Genomic DNA, 14,996 nt, shown 5'->3' on the forward strand with positions numbered 1-14,996 from the left:
GCCAGTGGGACAACCACTTTTTTTTTTTTTTTTATGGAGGGGGTGGGGGGTAGAAGGATTACTTTATACTATTCCAGGTATTCCTTAAAGAGGTAGGGTTTCAAGTGTCTCCGCAAGGTGGTCAGTGACTCCGCTGTCCTGGCGTTGTGGGGGAGCTTGTTCCACCATTGGGGTGCCAGAGCAGCAAATAGCTTTGACTGGGCTGAGCGGGAACTGTGCTTCCGTAGAGGTAGGGGAGCTAGTATTGTATATGAAGAAGTATGACTTTACTAATGTTTTAAAGTGGAACCTGAGAGGATGTTTATTCAGTTTCAGAGGGAGCCATTTTGTAGTGACACCCCTGTTCATTGGAGACAGGTGATTGGACAGTAGAGGGAGCCACCCATATTTTTGTATATCTTATAAGTATAGGCTAGAGACAAAGAACGTTAGAACAGACATATTATTTTGGGACACTGTTCTCCAGACACTGCAGGCGTCTGTAAACTTATGCTGAAATCTTGTGATATAAATAAAACTTATAATCAAAGTACAGTATAAGCGGACTCTTTGTTTCACAGCAATAATTAGCAGCATTGACTCGACACTACACTAGCAGGCCAGAGGTGGATGAACGTAGTGCCCTCGTTTGGGTGTAGGGTCTGATAAGAGCCTGAAGGTAAGGAGGTGCCGTTCCCCTCACAGCTCCGTAGGCAAGCACCATGGTCTTGTAGTAGATGCGAGCCTCAACTGGAAGCCAGTGGAGTGTGCGGAGGAGCGGGGTGACATGAGAGAACTTGGGAAGGTCGAACACCAGACGGGCTGCAGCGTTCTGGATAAGTTGTAGGGGTTTAATGGCACAGGCAGGGAGCCCAGCCAACAGCAAGTTGCAGTAATCCAGACGGGAGATGACAAGTGCCTGGATTAGGACCTGTGCCGTTTTCTGTGTAAGGTAGGGTCATACTCTTTGAATGTTGTAGAGCATGAACCTGCAGGATCGGGTCACCGCTTTGATGTTAGCAGAGAACGACAGGGTGTTGTCCAGGGTCACGCCAAGGTTCTTTGCACTCTGGGAGGAGGACACAATGGAGTTGTCAACCGTGATGGCGAGATCATGGAGCGGGCAGTCCTTCCCCGGGGGGAAGAGCAGCTCCGTCTTTCCGAGGTTCAGCTTGAGGTGGTGATCCGACATCCACACTGATTCTATTCACCCAATACATCACCACCATGGTGGGGGCCGACGGCAAGACGTAGACCATGACGCTTCACACACACACTGTTAATCTCCATGTCTCTCTCTGTTACCCCCACTGCTCTGCAGGGTTTAATCCGACCTGTCATGGGATATAGCCATGAAGTGCGTGGGGCTTGTCGCTGTGCATTGCTGACATGGCACCTGGGTCCTGCTGGTTATTATATGGGATGTCATCCTTACTCTGAACTGGGGGAGAGGATGTGGTGTCATTTAGGCAAGAGGAGTAGTGGTGCACAGCTCAGCTGTTTGTTCACCCGCACCCGCCTGCAATTGCTAATAACCCATCCGTAACCGCCCAACTACATGTGATAAAGTGTAAATCTGAGGCTCGCACCCGATCCTAACCCACGAATATAGAAAATACACTGTAGGCTACAGTCAGAGACAGCAGAACACATTTTAGAAAGGGGATGCAGGATTTTTTGTTGTTGCCTGATTTAGATATGTTTCTGCTTCTAATTTCGGACATTTTGGTAGGCTATTTGTTAGTCAACTTGTCTATAATTAGATACATGCAGCTTCTCTTCTGTCATTATATGTTGCCCTAGAAGACTAAATAAACTTTGCTCACCAGATTAATGTCATAAGTCGATAAATATTGTTTCAATATAATTGACATTGGTAAAGCTTTCTGTGTGATCTCTGCTTCTTTCATGGAGCAAAGACGTTTAGGGACCGGGGAGAAAATACAATAACTAGAAAAAAAACATTTACGATTATCTTTGCAGATTTTCCAAATGCTCAGTTGTTCATTTATTATTATTTCTATTTGTATTATTATCTATTTATATTATATTTTAATGTTAATTTCACTTTGTCCTGAATTTTTGGAGTTTGGAGCTCAAGAATTTCACTGTACCCTGTAATTACATCTGCAACAATGTACATGTGACTATTAAACTAGAGATGCAAGCATCATGAAACATCGAACACAATAAATTAATTTGACTTGGTGAAAATCCATTTTTTGGACCCAACTTGCTAACCTCTTTTTCCATGTGGTTTCTTCCTTCACAGACTCCATGAAATTGTGACCTCTACCTAAATATTTTGTCAAATTATTAATTTTGTGGATGGTTTCCTAGAGGCAAGGGTGGCTCAACCTACCCCTTGGGCTCAACTTAGCCCACTCTCCCCTACAGCAGAAAAAGATTGAGATCCAGGCTAGAGAAGCCAGACATTATAGACTTCACTGAATGATCCCTTTGGGGAAATCTGTCTTGTGTCTGAGTGTCTCCCATCAAACACACAAACAAAGCATTACATGACATGATCACAGCACAGAGGTTTAGCTACATACATTGCAGTCAGGATGGACAACATAGGCTAGGTAACTGATACCTGTGTGTCTTTTCAGCAGCTCCCAGGTTCTTTATCACACCATTGAAGTAGCCAAGTGGGTGGGGCTGGTGTAAACCAATCACAGGGGATCCTGTCATGAGGTGTCAGGCAACAACAGCACATGAGGGGACGTGATGTGTTCATCTCACCTGTGTCGGGTAAGTTACAGAGGTGTGTTTGTGTGTATTAACTCTCCATTGTTTAGCACGTCAGCAGGAGGATGTTGCTAACGCTAAACTAGTGATGATGTGATCGTTTGGAGAGCACACACACGCTAAACTAGCAATGAGACTGTTTGGAGAGCACTCACACACATGTGCATGCAGGCCACACACACACACACACACACACGCCTGTGTCAAGGTGAGAAGCTGTGGACAGGTGTATTACAGTGTCTGGATACGGTTATGTTTCCATGCATGTTCAGAGGAAGAGAAACAAAGAGAAGAAAGACCTGTAACTGTAGTGTCCTTTTCCAGGTAGAATGGTAGCTGAGTCTATTCAGTGTTGTAGTTATTCAGAGGGTTGTGACAACACAGTTGACACGTTGTGCAGAACAGACATGGGTACACTTAATCTCTTCACATATCCAGTGGCTGGCTGCTCACACCTCTCTCTCGCTCTCTTTCTTTTCCATCTCTCTCTCTCTCTCTCTCTCTCTCTCTCTCTCTCTCTCTCACTCTCTCTCTCTCTCTCTCGCTCTCTCTCTCTCTCGCTCTCGTTTCCACCTCTCTCATTTCAATTTAATTTCAATTTAAGGGCTTTATTGGCATGGGAAACATATGTTTACATTGCCAAAGCAAGTGAAATAGTTAATAAACAAAAGTGAAATAAACCATAAAAAATTAACAGTAAACATCACACTCACAAAAGTTAGGAAGTGCAGCTCAGTTTACACCTCATTTTGTGGGCAGTGTGCACATAGCCTGTCTTCTCTTGAGGGCCATGTCTGACTACGGCTGCCTTTTTCAATAGCAAGGCTATCCTCACTGAGTCTGTACAATTTTGGGTCAGTCACAATGGTCAGGTATTCTGCCACTGTGTACTCTCTGTTTAGGGCCAAATAGCATTCTAGTTTGCTCTGTTTCTCTCTCTCTCTCTTTCTCTCTTTCTCTCTCTTCTCTCTCTCTCTCTCTCTCTCTCTCTCTCTCTCTCTCTCTCTCTCTCTCTCTCTCTCTCTCTCTCTCTCTCTCTCTCTCTCTCTCTCTCTCTCTCTGCATTGTTTGTAGTTTTCCTCTGGAAATGTAGGAGAATCTTACAGAATTCTGCATGCAGGGTTTCAATGGAGTGTTTGTCCGATTGGGTGAAATCTTGTTTTGCAAGTGGACCCCACTCCTCGCTGCCATAAAGTGCAATTGGTTCAATGACACATTCAATTAGTTTTGGCCAAATTTGAATAGTTATTTCAATTTGAATTTGTTTTTTAATGGTGTAGAATGCCCTGTGTGCTTTCTCTCTCAGTTAATTCATTGCCTCATTTAGGTGTCCAGTTGAGTTTATTTTTTAAACCTAAGTAATTATAGTGTGTGCAGTACTTTGGTCTAATTCCCTGAGATCTGAGATCTCTCTCTCTCTCTCGCTCTCGCTCTCGCTCTCTCTCTCTCTCTCTCTCTCTCGCTCTCGCTCTCTCTCTCTCTCTCTCTCTCTCTCGCTCTCGCTCTCGATCTCTCTCTCTCTCTCTCTCTCTCTCTCTCTCTCTCTCTCTCTCTCTCTCTCTCTCTCTCTCTCTCTCTCTCTCTCTCTCTCAGAGAGAGAGGTGTGCTACTGGGGATGGTGATGCTCAGCTCACACTGGAGCATGTACAGTGGGGGAAAAAAGTATTTAGTCAGCCACCAATTGTGCAAGTTCTCCCACTTAAAAAGATGAGAGAGGCCTGTAATTTTCATCATAGGTACACGTCAACTATGACAGACAAAATGAGAAAAAAAAATCCAGAAAATCACATTGTAGGATTTTTAATGAATTTATTTGAAAATTATGGTGGAAAATAAGTATTTGGTCAATAACAAAAGTTTCTCAATACTTTGTTATATACCCATTGTTGGCAATGACACAGGTCAAACGTTTTCTGTAAGTCTTCACAAGGTTTTCACACACTGTTGCTGGTATTTTGGCCCATTCCTCCATGCAGATCTCCTCTAGAGCAGTGATGTTTTGGGGCTGTCGCTGGGCAACACGGACTTTCAACTCCCTCCAAAGATTTTCTATGGGGTTGAGATCTGGAGACTGGCTAGGCCACTCCAGGACCTTGAAATGCTTCTTACGAAGCCACTCCTTCGTTGCCCGGGCGGTGTGTTTGGGATCATTGTCATGCTGAAAGACCCAGCCACGTTTCATCTTCAATGCCCTTGCTGATGGAAGGAGGTTTTCACTAAAAATCTCACGATACATGGCCCCATTCATTCTTTCCTTTTCACGGATCAGTCGTCCTGGTCCCTTTGCAGAAAAACAGCCCCAAAGCATGATGTTCCCACCCCCATGCTTCACAGCAGGTATGGTGTTCTTTGGATGCAACTCAGCATTCTTTGTCCTCCAAACACGACGAGTTGAGTTTTTACCAAAAAGTTATATTTTGGTTTCATCTGACCATATGACATTCTCCCAATCCTCTTCTGGATCATCCAAATGCACTCTAGCAAACTTTAGACGGGCCTGGACATGTACTGGCTTAAACAGGGGGACACGTCTGGCACTGCAGGATTTGAGTCCCTGGCGGCGTAGTGTGTTACTGATGGTAGGCTTTGTGACTTTGGTCCCAGCTCTCTGCAGGTCATTCACTAGGTCCCCCCGTGTGGTTCTGGGATTTTTGCTCACCGTTCTTGTGATCATTTTGACCCCACTGGGTGAGATCTTGCGTGGAGCCCAAGATTGAGGGAGATTATCAGTGGTCTTGTATGTCTTCCATTTCCTAATAATTGCTCCCACAGTTGATTTCTTCAAACCAAGCTGCTTACCTATTGCAGATTCAGTCTTCCCAGCCTGGTGCAGGTCTACAATTTAGTTTCTGGTGTCCTTTGACAGCTCTTTGGTCTTGGCCATAGTGGAGTTTGGAGTGTGACTGTTTGAGGTTGTGGACAGGTGTCTTTTATACTGATAACAAGTTCAAACAGGTGCCATTAATACAGGTAACGAGTGGAGGACAGAGGAGCCTCTTAAAGAAGAAGTTACAGGTCTGTGAGAGCCAGAAATCTTGCTTGTTTGTGGGTGACCAAATACTTATTTTCCACCATAATTTGCAAATAAATTCATTAAAAATCCTACAATGTGATTTTCTGGGGAAAAAATTCTCAATTTGTCTGTCATAGTTGACGTGTACCTATAATTACAAGTACAGGCCTCTCTCATCTTTTTAAGTGGGAGAACTTGCACAATTGGTGGCTGACTAAATACTTTTTTTCCCCACTGTATATGGTGGGCTGGGGAACCACCTGGTTATCCTGCTAGTGAACCCCCCTCTTTCTCTCTGACACTATGACACACTATGTTGCCTAGGTGTGACATGTTGCCATGGGGAGAGGAAGGAGGATGCTGGAACAGAAAATAGACCCATAGCGTTAGCAGCAGTCTGTGTTGTGGTGTCATGTACGCTATGAAAGTGACTGAGAGGAAATATATTATTGAGCCACCTTATAAATATCTCAATGCCATGTATGTAAATTACATATTATACTGTAAGGAAGGCATAAAGTATGCTGAATAATATGTTTATGATATAGTATATGTTTGTAAGTACAGAAAAGACAGTGGGGAGTAAGGCAATTACATATTCAGAGGATCATTTTCATTATTTTGCTCTAAGATCATCTTCTACTCTACTCTTAATGTCACGGTTTACTAAGCCAGAACCCAGAAGCAGACCAGGACAAGGTGAGTTGAAACGAAGGTGAGTATTTATTTAACAGATTCAAAAAACGATGTAGAATAATCCAGGGGACAGAGCGGACGGCGGAGATGAGTTGGTGGAGGTGCAGTGGTAGATCCAAGAATGGCTCGGCAGCCGCCGACAACCAGGCAGGGGTTGGGTGAAGGTTCCGGGAGATTGACTGCAGATAGAAACAAAACGGAGGTAAGTACACGGCAAGCCAACAAGGTGCAAAACAACTAAACTAACGCTAGAAACTCCAAGGCTGATACACTGACAAACATACTGTTCATGGCTAATGATCCGGCAGGGAATGGATGTCAGGTCAGGGCTTAAGAAGGGTGATGATCAGGACCAGGTGTGCAGACCGCTGATGAGATGCAGGTGCGGTTAATCGGGAGATCTCCCGCCTAGCAACGTCGCCCGGCAACCAGGCCGGGAGCGTTCACGAACCCTCAGGAAACTGGAGATTCCGAGCAGAAAAATGGCAACACAGGCAGGAACCGACCTGCCGTGAACCTGATTAAAAAACGATTTAATGAAAACGATTTCATAAAAACAACAGACCGAGTGTAGACATTTGTGATGATGTATGTGCTCAAGGGCTCGCCCAAAGGTGCATAACTCGGTGTCCTATGTAGAGTTTGTATCCATGACCATGACATACCTCTGCTACTCATGTTGAGAGAGTGAGCTGTGTGTGTGTGGATGTGTGTGTGTATGGCTGTGTGTGACTGTGATCCTAACACAAGTTGAAGTGTGTTAGCCAGAACACCCAAATGATGTGTCTTTTCCTCTGAGGGTGGTGAGAACATCGCTGGCTCTCAACCTCCAGGAAAGCCTCAACCAGGGAAACAGACCCAGAAATAATGATGCTGTATGGCCATGGACATTCTGAGGCTGGGCTGGCGGCTTTTCTTCTCTTCATCATTATGTCACCTGCTGCCTCTCGGCCATGTGTGTGTGTCCCCTAGAGGAACGCCATTAGTTAGATACGATCATGCCCAGTGTCTTTCTTCAAGTGACAAACATGTTTTAATCCGACATCCAGCAGCATACAATGTATATCTACATTTCAAAACATCACATGGCTAGTTGTGTCAATACACTGAGGCATCATTACAGCACTCAGAACATGGCCTTTCTCCTCCTCTCTCTCTCTCTCTCTCTCTCTCTCTCTCTCTCTCTCTCTCTCTCTCTCTCTCTCTCTCTCTCTCTCTCTCTCTCTCTCTCTCTCTCTCTCTCTCTCTCTCTCTCTCTCTCTCTCTCTCTCTCTCTCTCTCTCTCTCTCTCTCTCTCTCTCTCTCTCAGTGCATGCTGGGAGTTTTTTTGAGTTTGAGTGTTTGGTGTGGAGGGCTCTGTCCTAACTTATTTTCTAGATAATTTTCTTGGTCTTTTCTTTCAATTTTTATTTTCTATGGTGGAGGGTTAATGCACTGTTTGTTTTAGCGGTACCCACTGTTTTAGTTTTTCAAATGTAGGGAGGAAGAGGACAGAGGTTTAGTTTCCTGGGGTTTTGAACAGTACGGTGTGCGCGATGGCTTCGCAGCCTAGTAGGAGCTGAATTGATACATTCTGCTTCCAGAATGAACAAAGCTGTGGTTGTGTTCATGAAAACAGCAAATTTGGTGGTTAGGCTCATTTCTAGTGGAATATTTGTAAGGGGTGTTTTGGTGCCAATTTCTCCTCTTTCTACCCCTTCGACTAGGGTGGTAGTTGCAAATTTGCCTCCGTTTATTACGGATGATCAAATCAGGAAGGAGCTGAGTCGTTTTGGTAAGTTTGCTAGTGGTTTTCGTGTACTGTCGGCAGGTTTTCAGGCAGATGCCGTCAAGCATGTTGTTTTATTCCAAAGGCAAGTGTTCGTGTTTCTGAATAACAATGAGCAACAGTTAAATGTGCATTTTAGAGTGAGGCATGGGGAGGGGCTCTACGCAGGGTTTGCCAGCACAGATAGTCTACGGTGCTTTGAGTGTGGGGATTTGAGGCATAAGAGCTTTGCGTGCCCACATAAAGGCCGTAGACAAGGTGAGGGTACAAGCACCAGTGGAGGAAATCGAGGTCAACGTGCAGGGGGCCATGAGACGCAGGCAGCAGAGGCTGGGCCTAGTCATGCTACAGATGGTAGTGTAGCTAAGGCTGAGCCTAGTCATGCTACAGATGATGGGGTAGATGTGGCTGGGTCTAGTCATCCTATAGATGTTGGTGTAGGTGAGGCTGGGTCTAGTCATGCTATGGATGGTGGTGTAGATGAGGCTGGGCCTAGTCATGCTATAGATGGTGGTGTAGCTGAGGCAGGGTCTAGTCATGCTATAGATGGTGGTGTAGATGAGGCTGGGTCTAGTCATGTTATGGATGGTGGTGTAGATGAGGCTGGGTCTAGTCATGTTATGGATGATGGTGTAGCTGAGGCTGGGTCTAGTCATGTCATGGATGGTGGTGTAGATGAGGCTGGGCTTAGTCAGGTTATGCTAGTGGATGAGGAGAGTATAGTGGGGAAGGGGAAGCGACTAGGGGGATGGAGGAGAGTGTCAAGCGGAAGAGGAAAAAGGGGGAGAAGAAAATAGGTGGGAGGGGAGAGGCTGGTGTGGTGAAAGGAACCAAGGAACCTTTGCCTGGTGCTGGGGGGGAGGCCACGAATAGAGAGAATGGGCAGGTGGTCAGGTTGGTAGATGGAGATGAGGAGGAGGTAGGTGAGTCTGAGGAAGAAGATGATGAGGAGGATTTATTTTCAGACTCCTCCTCAATGGGTCCAGAGCTGACAGGCAGTCAGTCAGAGGGGTCAAAGTACACGGTGAGGGAACTGTCAAGATTCCTGAATGAGACTAAGGGGAAAAAAGTTAATCTTTAGGCTTTTTTTTGTGATCCAGGAAAGTTTGTAAGATCAGTACAACATGCTATGAAAAATGAGGGGCATGGTGTCCTCTCACCCAGGAAACGGTTTAGGTTGAGGAAGTGGGTCACAACCGTGCGTAAAGGTCTACCTTCAGACACTGTTTAGATGAATAGTTTATTTCTGGCACTGGGGCTTTTTGAGCTTTGCTATTGGTCTCTTTCTTTGCTGGCTTTTCACCCACTTCTTATGGAGACTCTTTGGGTAGGCTCGCTTAATATTAATGGCACCAGAGATGCGGGAAAGAGGAGTGTGTTGGGTGAATATGTAAAACAAAAAAAAGTACAGGTGTTGTTTCTGCAGGAGACTTATAGTGATGTGGTGAATGAAGTTGATTGGGGGCTCTAGTGGAAAGGGGCAAGTATGCTGAGCCATGGCACAAATGTTAGTGCAGGGGTGGCAGTCCTTTTTGTATCGGGTCTGTCTGTAAAAATGACATCCCAATACAAGACAGTATACATGGGTGAAGGTCTTTGGGGCTAGGGTGAGTGCAGCCCGGCTTGATCGATTGGGATGCAGCGAAAAGAGGAGTATGAGTCTCTGAGTCAATGGTGGGATGTGGGAAAAGTCCATATTCAGCTTTTCTGTCAACAGTATACAGCTCTCTCATCCTCAGAGGCTAGGAGGGTATTGGGGGAACTTGAGCGTAGTATTAGTGAGATGGAGGTAGAGCTGGTGGGGCAAGGCAATGTAGGCCTCCAGGCTAATTTAGCAGAACTACGTAGGGACCTGGGAAGTTTTTTCCAGGTTAAAGCAAAGGGAGCACTTGTAAGAGCTAGGTTCTCCATGCTCAAGGAGATGAATGCTCCCAGCTCCTTCTTCTTTGGTTTGGAAAGAAAGAGCAGTGAAGCCAAGGGTATGCTGTGGTGGGGGAGATGCGGGAGTGGACTGTGGAGTTTTATACTGAGTTGTATAGGGCCGAACTGTGATCCTATGTGTGCTCAGGTTTTATTTGCAGAACTCCCTAAGCTCTCTCTGGCACAGAGGGATGAAATGGACATTCCCCTGTTGTCCCATGAACTGGCAGAGGCCGTGACTCAGATGTCCCCCGGTCGTGCACTGGGGGTCGATGGACTCCCAGTGGAGTTTCATAAAAAATTCTGGGGAATAATTGGACTGGACTTCTTTTGCGTGTTGTGTGAGTGCGTCGGGGTAGGAGAGTTGCTAATGAGCTGCCGTCAGTCGGCTCTGACTCTCCTGCCCAAAAAGGGGACTTGTGTGAACTTCAAAACTGGAGGCCTGTGGCATTGCTCTGTGTGGACTACAATATATTTGCCAAGGTCCTCGCTAACAGACTGAAGTCCCATCTGGACTCTATAGTACACAAGGACCAGACATATTGCGTACCAGGATGCTCAATCACGGACAACTTGTTCTTAATCAGGGACATGTTGGACTTGTCAAGAGGTTCTAATGTGAACTTTGGACTGGTCTCTTTAGATCAAGAGAAGGCTTTTGATGGAGTGGACCATGATTATCTGTTTAATGTGATGTCTGTGTTTGGGTTTGGGGAAAGGTTTTTGGCCTGTGTGAAGATGTTGTATGCTGGGGCATCATGTATGGTCAAGGTGGGAGGGGGGCTCAGTAGGCCAGTCTGGGTGAGGCGGGGCATTAGACAAGGATGCCCTCTATCAGGGCAGTTATATACACTAGCCATTGAGCCTTTTTTGGGCAGGCATGGGTGTGTTGACAGGCATAGCAGGGTCAGCGTGTGCAGATGACGTTTCTGTGATGGTCAGGGATGGTCAGGATATGCAGGCACTAGAGACTAGTCTGAAGGTGTACGAGGGAGCTTCGTCAGCTAAGGTAAACTGGGGCAAGAGCAAAGCTCTGTTATGTGGGGCATGGGGGGATAGGGCCCCTCCTCTGCTTCCAGGGGGTTTGCAGTGGGGTTGTGAAGGGCTTAACATTTTGGGGGTGTACCTGGGCTCGGAAAGGTGGGTCAGGAAGAACTGGGAGGGGCTGTCACAGGCAGTGGTGTCAAGACTGGCCAGGTGGAGGTGGCTCCTGTCCCAAGTGTCATATAGAGGGAGGGTGCTGATAATCAACAACCTGGTGGCATCTTCCCTATGGCATAAACTGGCTGTCTTCAACACACCCGCTGGTCTGCTTGCAGACCTGCAACGCAAGCTGGTGGATTTTTTTCTGGTCGGGCCATCACTGGCTGAGGGCGGCAGTGTTGTATATGTCTGTCCACGAAGGAGGACAGGGCCTGGTGGAACTGGAGAGCAGGGTGGCTACATTCCGACTGAAGGCGGCGCAGAGACTGCTGTACCATACTGATGTCGGATGGAGGGAACCAGAATGCGCGCTGCTGAGGATAGCTGGTGGATTGGGGTTGGACTGGCAGCTATTCCTCATGAGGCTGGAGGGGCTGAGTACAGCAGGTCTCTCTGATTTTTACTCTGCGGTGCTGAGGGCCTAGCAGCTACTAAGGCCCACACGAGAAGGAGTGGTAGAGCCTGGGCTGTGGGTGTGGGAGGAGCCTATCTTCCACAACCCAGCCATCCTTTTGAGATCAGTTCAGTCGGCCACCCTGCAGAGGCGACTGATGGCAGCGGGATTACTAAGGCTGGGGGACCTGCGGCTGCTGGGGGAGGATGGGTGGAAAACCCCAGACCTCCTAGCACAACAAACAGGACTAACATCTCTTAGGCTGCTGGAGAGATTCCTGAGGAATTCCAGGAGGCACTGTCTGAGCCGGTAAGGGGGGTGTTTGAGTGGCCAAAGGGGGAGGGGCCACCAATGTTTCCGCCACTGCAGGTGATGGCAGAGACTGGGGACTGGCAAGGGGGTCTGGAGGACTTGTTAAATTTTAACATTCCGAGCCTGGGGGAGTTTGAAGGGGTGGGAGGTAAAGCCCTATACAACCTCTGTATTAAGGTAAGGAACATTAGGAGCCTAACAGGAGTGAAGGCACATCAGTGGCAGGGGGTATGTGGGGCGGAGCGTATGTTGGGTTTTAGATGGGGCTCTACAAACTCCCAGTACCAAAGAGGTCAGGGGACCTTCAGTGGAGGGTTCTACATGGAGCCCTGGCCACTAACAGCTGGTTGGCACGGGTTGAACCGGGAGTCGGACAGGGGTGTCCTTTCTGTGTCATGAGTGAAACTGTGATTCATGTGTTTTCTGTGTGCGCCAGGTTAATGCCTTTAATGTCTCTGTTGGAATGTCTGTGTGAGAGGTTGGGGGTGGAGTTTACTGTCAGGGTGTTTATAATGGGGTACAGGTATTCAAATAAGGGAAAGACCAAATGTGTGTTGTTAAATTTTCTGTTTGCTCAGGCAAAGTTGGCTATTTGGCTAACAAGGAGGAACAGGGTCAAAGGTGGGGGGATAACAGACCCTTTACTATTATTTAATGGGATGGTCTCTGCGCGCCTTAGGGTGGAATTTGAGTTCTATAAAATGATAAAGAGTGTGGAGATGTTTCAAGAGATATGGTGTGTTGGGGGGCTGTCTGTATAGCTGGGGAAGATGGTCATGATATACGGTTGTAGAAGTGGTGAGGTTTGGGTTATTGTGATGTGTGGTGTTGTTTTTGTATCGTGGGGTAGAGGGCAATTTTTTTTATTTTAAGGGGAGGTGAGGTTTTAATGAAATGTATTATTAAAGAAAGACAAAGTCAAAGTCTCTCTCTCTCCCTCTCAGAATATGTCCTCTCCATCACTCTCTAGATAGACACATTTGGAGGAGTAAGTTCATCTCAACCCCCCCCCCCAACTCCCACCCACGTAAAAAATAAGTAATGAAAAAGTACAGTAGGCTCATTTCATGCTCTCAGATCTCTAGACTAGTTTATTGTTGCAGGAAGAAAGTTCAAACAAACACACACAATCCATAAACTCAATTTCCAACCCCCATCACCACAACACAACAGGTGTCACAAAGTGGTTTACAGTAACCTTACAGTAATTCAGTTATTAAGAGCCTCACATTACATAATAATATTTGTCACTATCAGCTATACAAATTTAATGATTGTATGAGACGCAAATATTTTTATGATGGATGGAAGAGTTATTGCTTTATGCTATTTCTTTATAGTAATGGAATGAATAGATAATAATGATAAAAGGTATTACCAAAATTTCCAAAATGTACTTTTCATTTCAAACTGTATGAATTGTTTTACCCAAAAATCTATCTATCATACAATAAAGAAAAGTAAATGCATGGTGAATTAGCGGTAAAAGAGTAACACCGCTGACTCAAGCATCTGTTTTGATGCACTAAAGCCTATATGGGTCCCATAGCCATTCCAGGCAAAGCCAGTGAAATCCCCACACTGAAGAGGGTTACCCTCAGGGAAAAACCCACCACCTCCAATACAGTAGTGTTCAACATTACCGCTTTTGGGTTTGACCCCAGAGCAGATGGCTGTGGCCGCCCGTTCATGGTTTATGGCTCTGAAACTGATGAAGCCTCCCTCAGTCTCCCCTCTAGTGTTAGGGCCATAGAACATTTTGGTGGACTCTTTGTCCCCGAGGTCATACACTATGGGAATGGAGGGTCCATTGTCGGACATGTGTTTTCCAACATTGTACTCGACCGGGTAGCGGTGGAAGAGGTTGTACAGGTTTCCCCCGTACAGATGGAGGAAGCGCCTGTCAGTGTGGTAGCGCATGATGGCAGCCAGGTTCCAGTGGTAAAAGGGCGTGTTGTTGGGAACGTGCCAGACTGACATGTCTTCTGCATCTATGTCGTAGTAGCCAGGATTCTTGAAGTCATCGTCTGTGGCTCCCTCCACTGTTCCGAAAGTCTTCCTGTTAGCCCAGTTGCCTTCCCCTTGTGGCCAGTTGGCGTTGTTGCCCTGCTGGCTGGTCCAACGATCGCCCACCGTGCATTTCCCGTAGATGTTGTCCTCGTGCACGCTTGCCACCAGAGTCCAGCCGCCGCCCGCTGTGGTCATGTCGCAGAAGGTCTGGTACACCACCCCAGTAGCTGTGGTTAGGTAGTACAGACCGTCCTCAGCTTGACCATATCTGTCCTTAACTTCCTTGCAGCTTCTGCCAATGAAATTAGCCCTATTTCTTAGCTCATCAAGACGGTTCAAGCTAACTTTTGGAGGTCTTGGCTGCTCAATCGTTTTTACAGAATCAAGCGGTGACGTGTTTGACGTCTGAAACGCCATCAGTAGAGGGATCGTCAGCAGAAAAGCCTGGTACATCATGTCTGTTGTAGTGAGGTCTCAGTGTGGATCTGTTGAACGTTTGCTTCCTTGAGGTACTTATATGTTAAGTTTTGGCAATGCTCCAATATCAATGTTTGTTAATGCAGATAGCTATCAGTACTATGGAAGTTATTAACAATGACACACCTGGCTAAAGGGGTATTTTTGAAATAAATAACCTTTGCAGACTTGGTAAAAAATATAGAAAAAAATTGGTAAACATTTTCTCTAGCAAAGACACCTGGCAGGTGGGAAATGTTGCCCTCAATGTTTTAAAAATGCTCCACAATGTGTTTAATGGATCTTGTACTAAACATTCATGGTGGTATTTTGACAAAAAAATGCAGGTGTGCTAGAGTTTCCTTTTCAAACAGAAAGTGTGAATTACACATCAGTATACCTGTTCTGTCCAGCTCATGGAACGAAGCCTAAGCATTCTAAAAATATATTTATTCTTGGGTGAGCCCTTTTTTTGAATTCCTGTCCTTGTTGAG

At 46.2% G+C, this 14,996-nt stretch overlaps 1 protein-coding gene across 1 annotated transcript; it reads right to left on the reverse strand.

The window, feature by feature from the left end:
- Positions 1-13,512: 13,512 nt before the first annotated feature.
- Positions 13,513-14,502, reverse strand: LOC311109335 (intelectin-like; the record flags this gene model as incomplete). The annotated part of the gene is made up of 1 exon (XM_084152185.1): positions 13,513-14,502. The coding sequence occupies one exon, from the start codon at positions 14,500-14,502 to the stop codon at positions 13,513-13,515; it is 990 nt and encodes a 329-aa protein (XP_084008311.1).
- Between the last annotated feature and the right edge of the window lie 494 nt (positions 14,503-14,996).

The sequence above is a fragment of the Coregonus lavaretus genome (genome assembly GCF_964263955.1).
Source record: "Coregonus lavaretus genome assembly, chromosome: 3".
Classification (NCBI taxonomy): Eukaryota; Metazoa; Chordata; class Actinopteri; order Salmoniformes; family Salmonidae; genus Coregonus; species Coregonus lavaretus.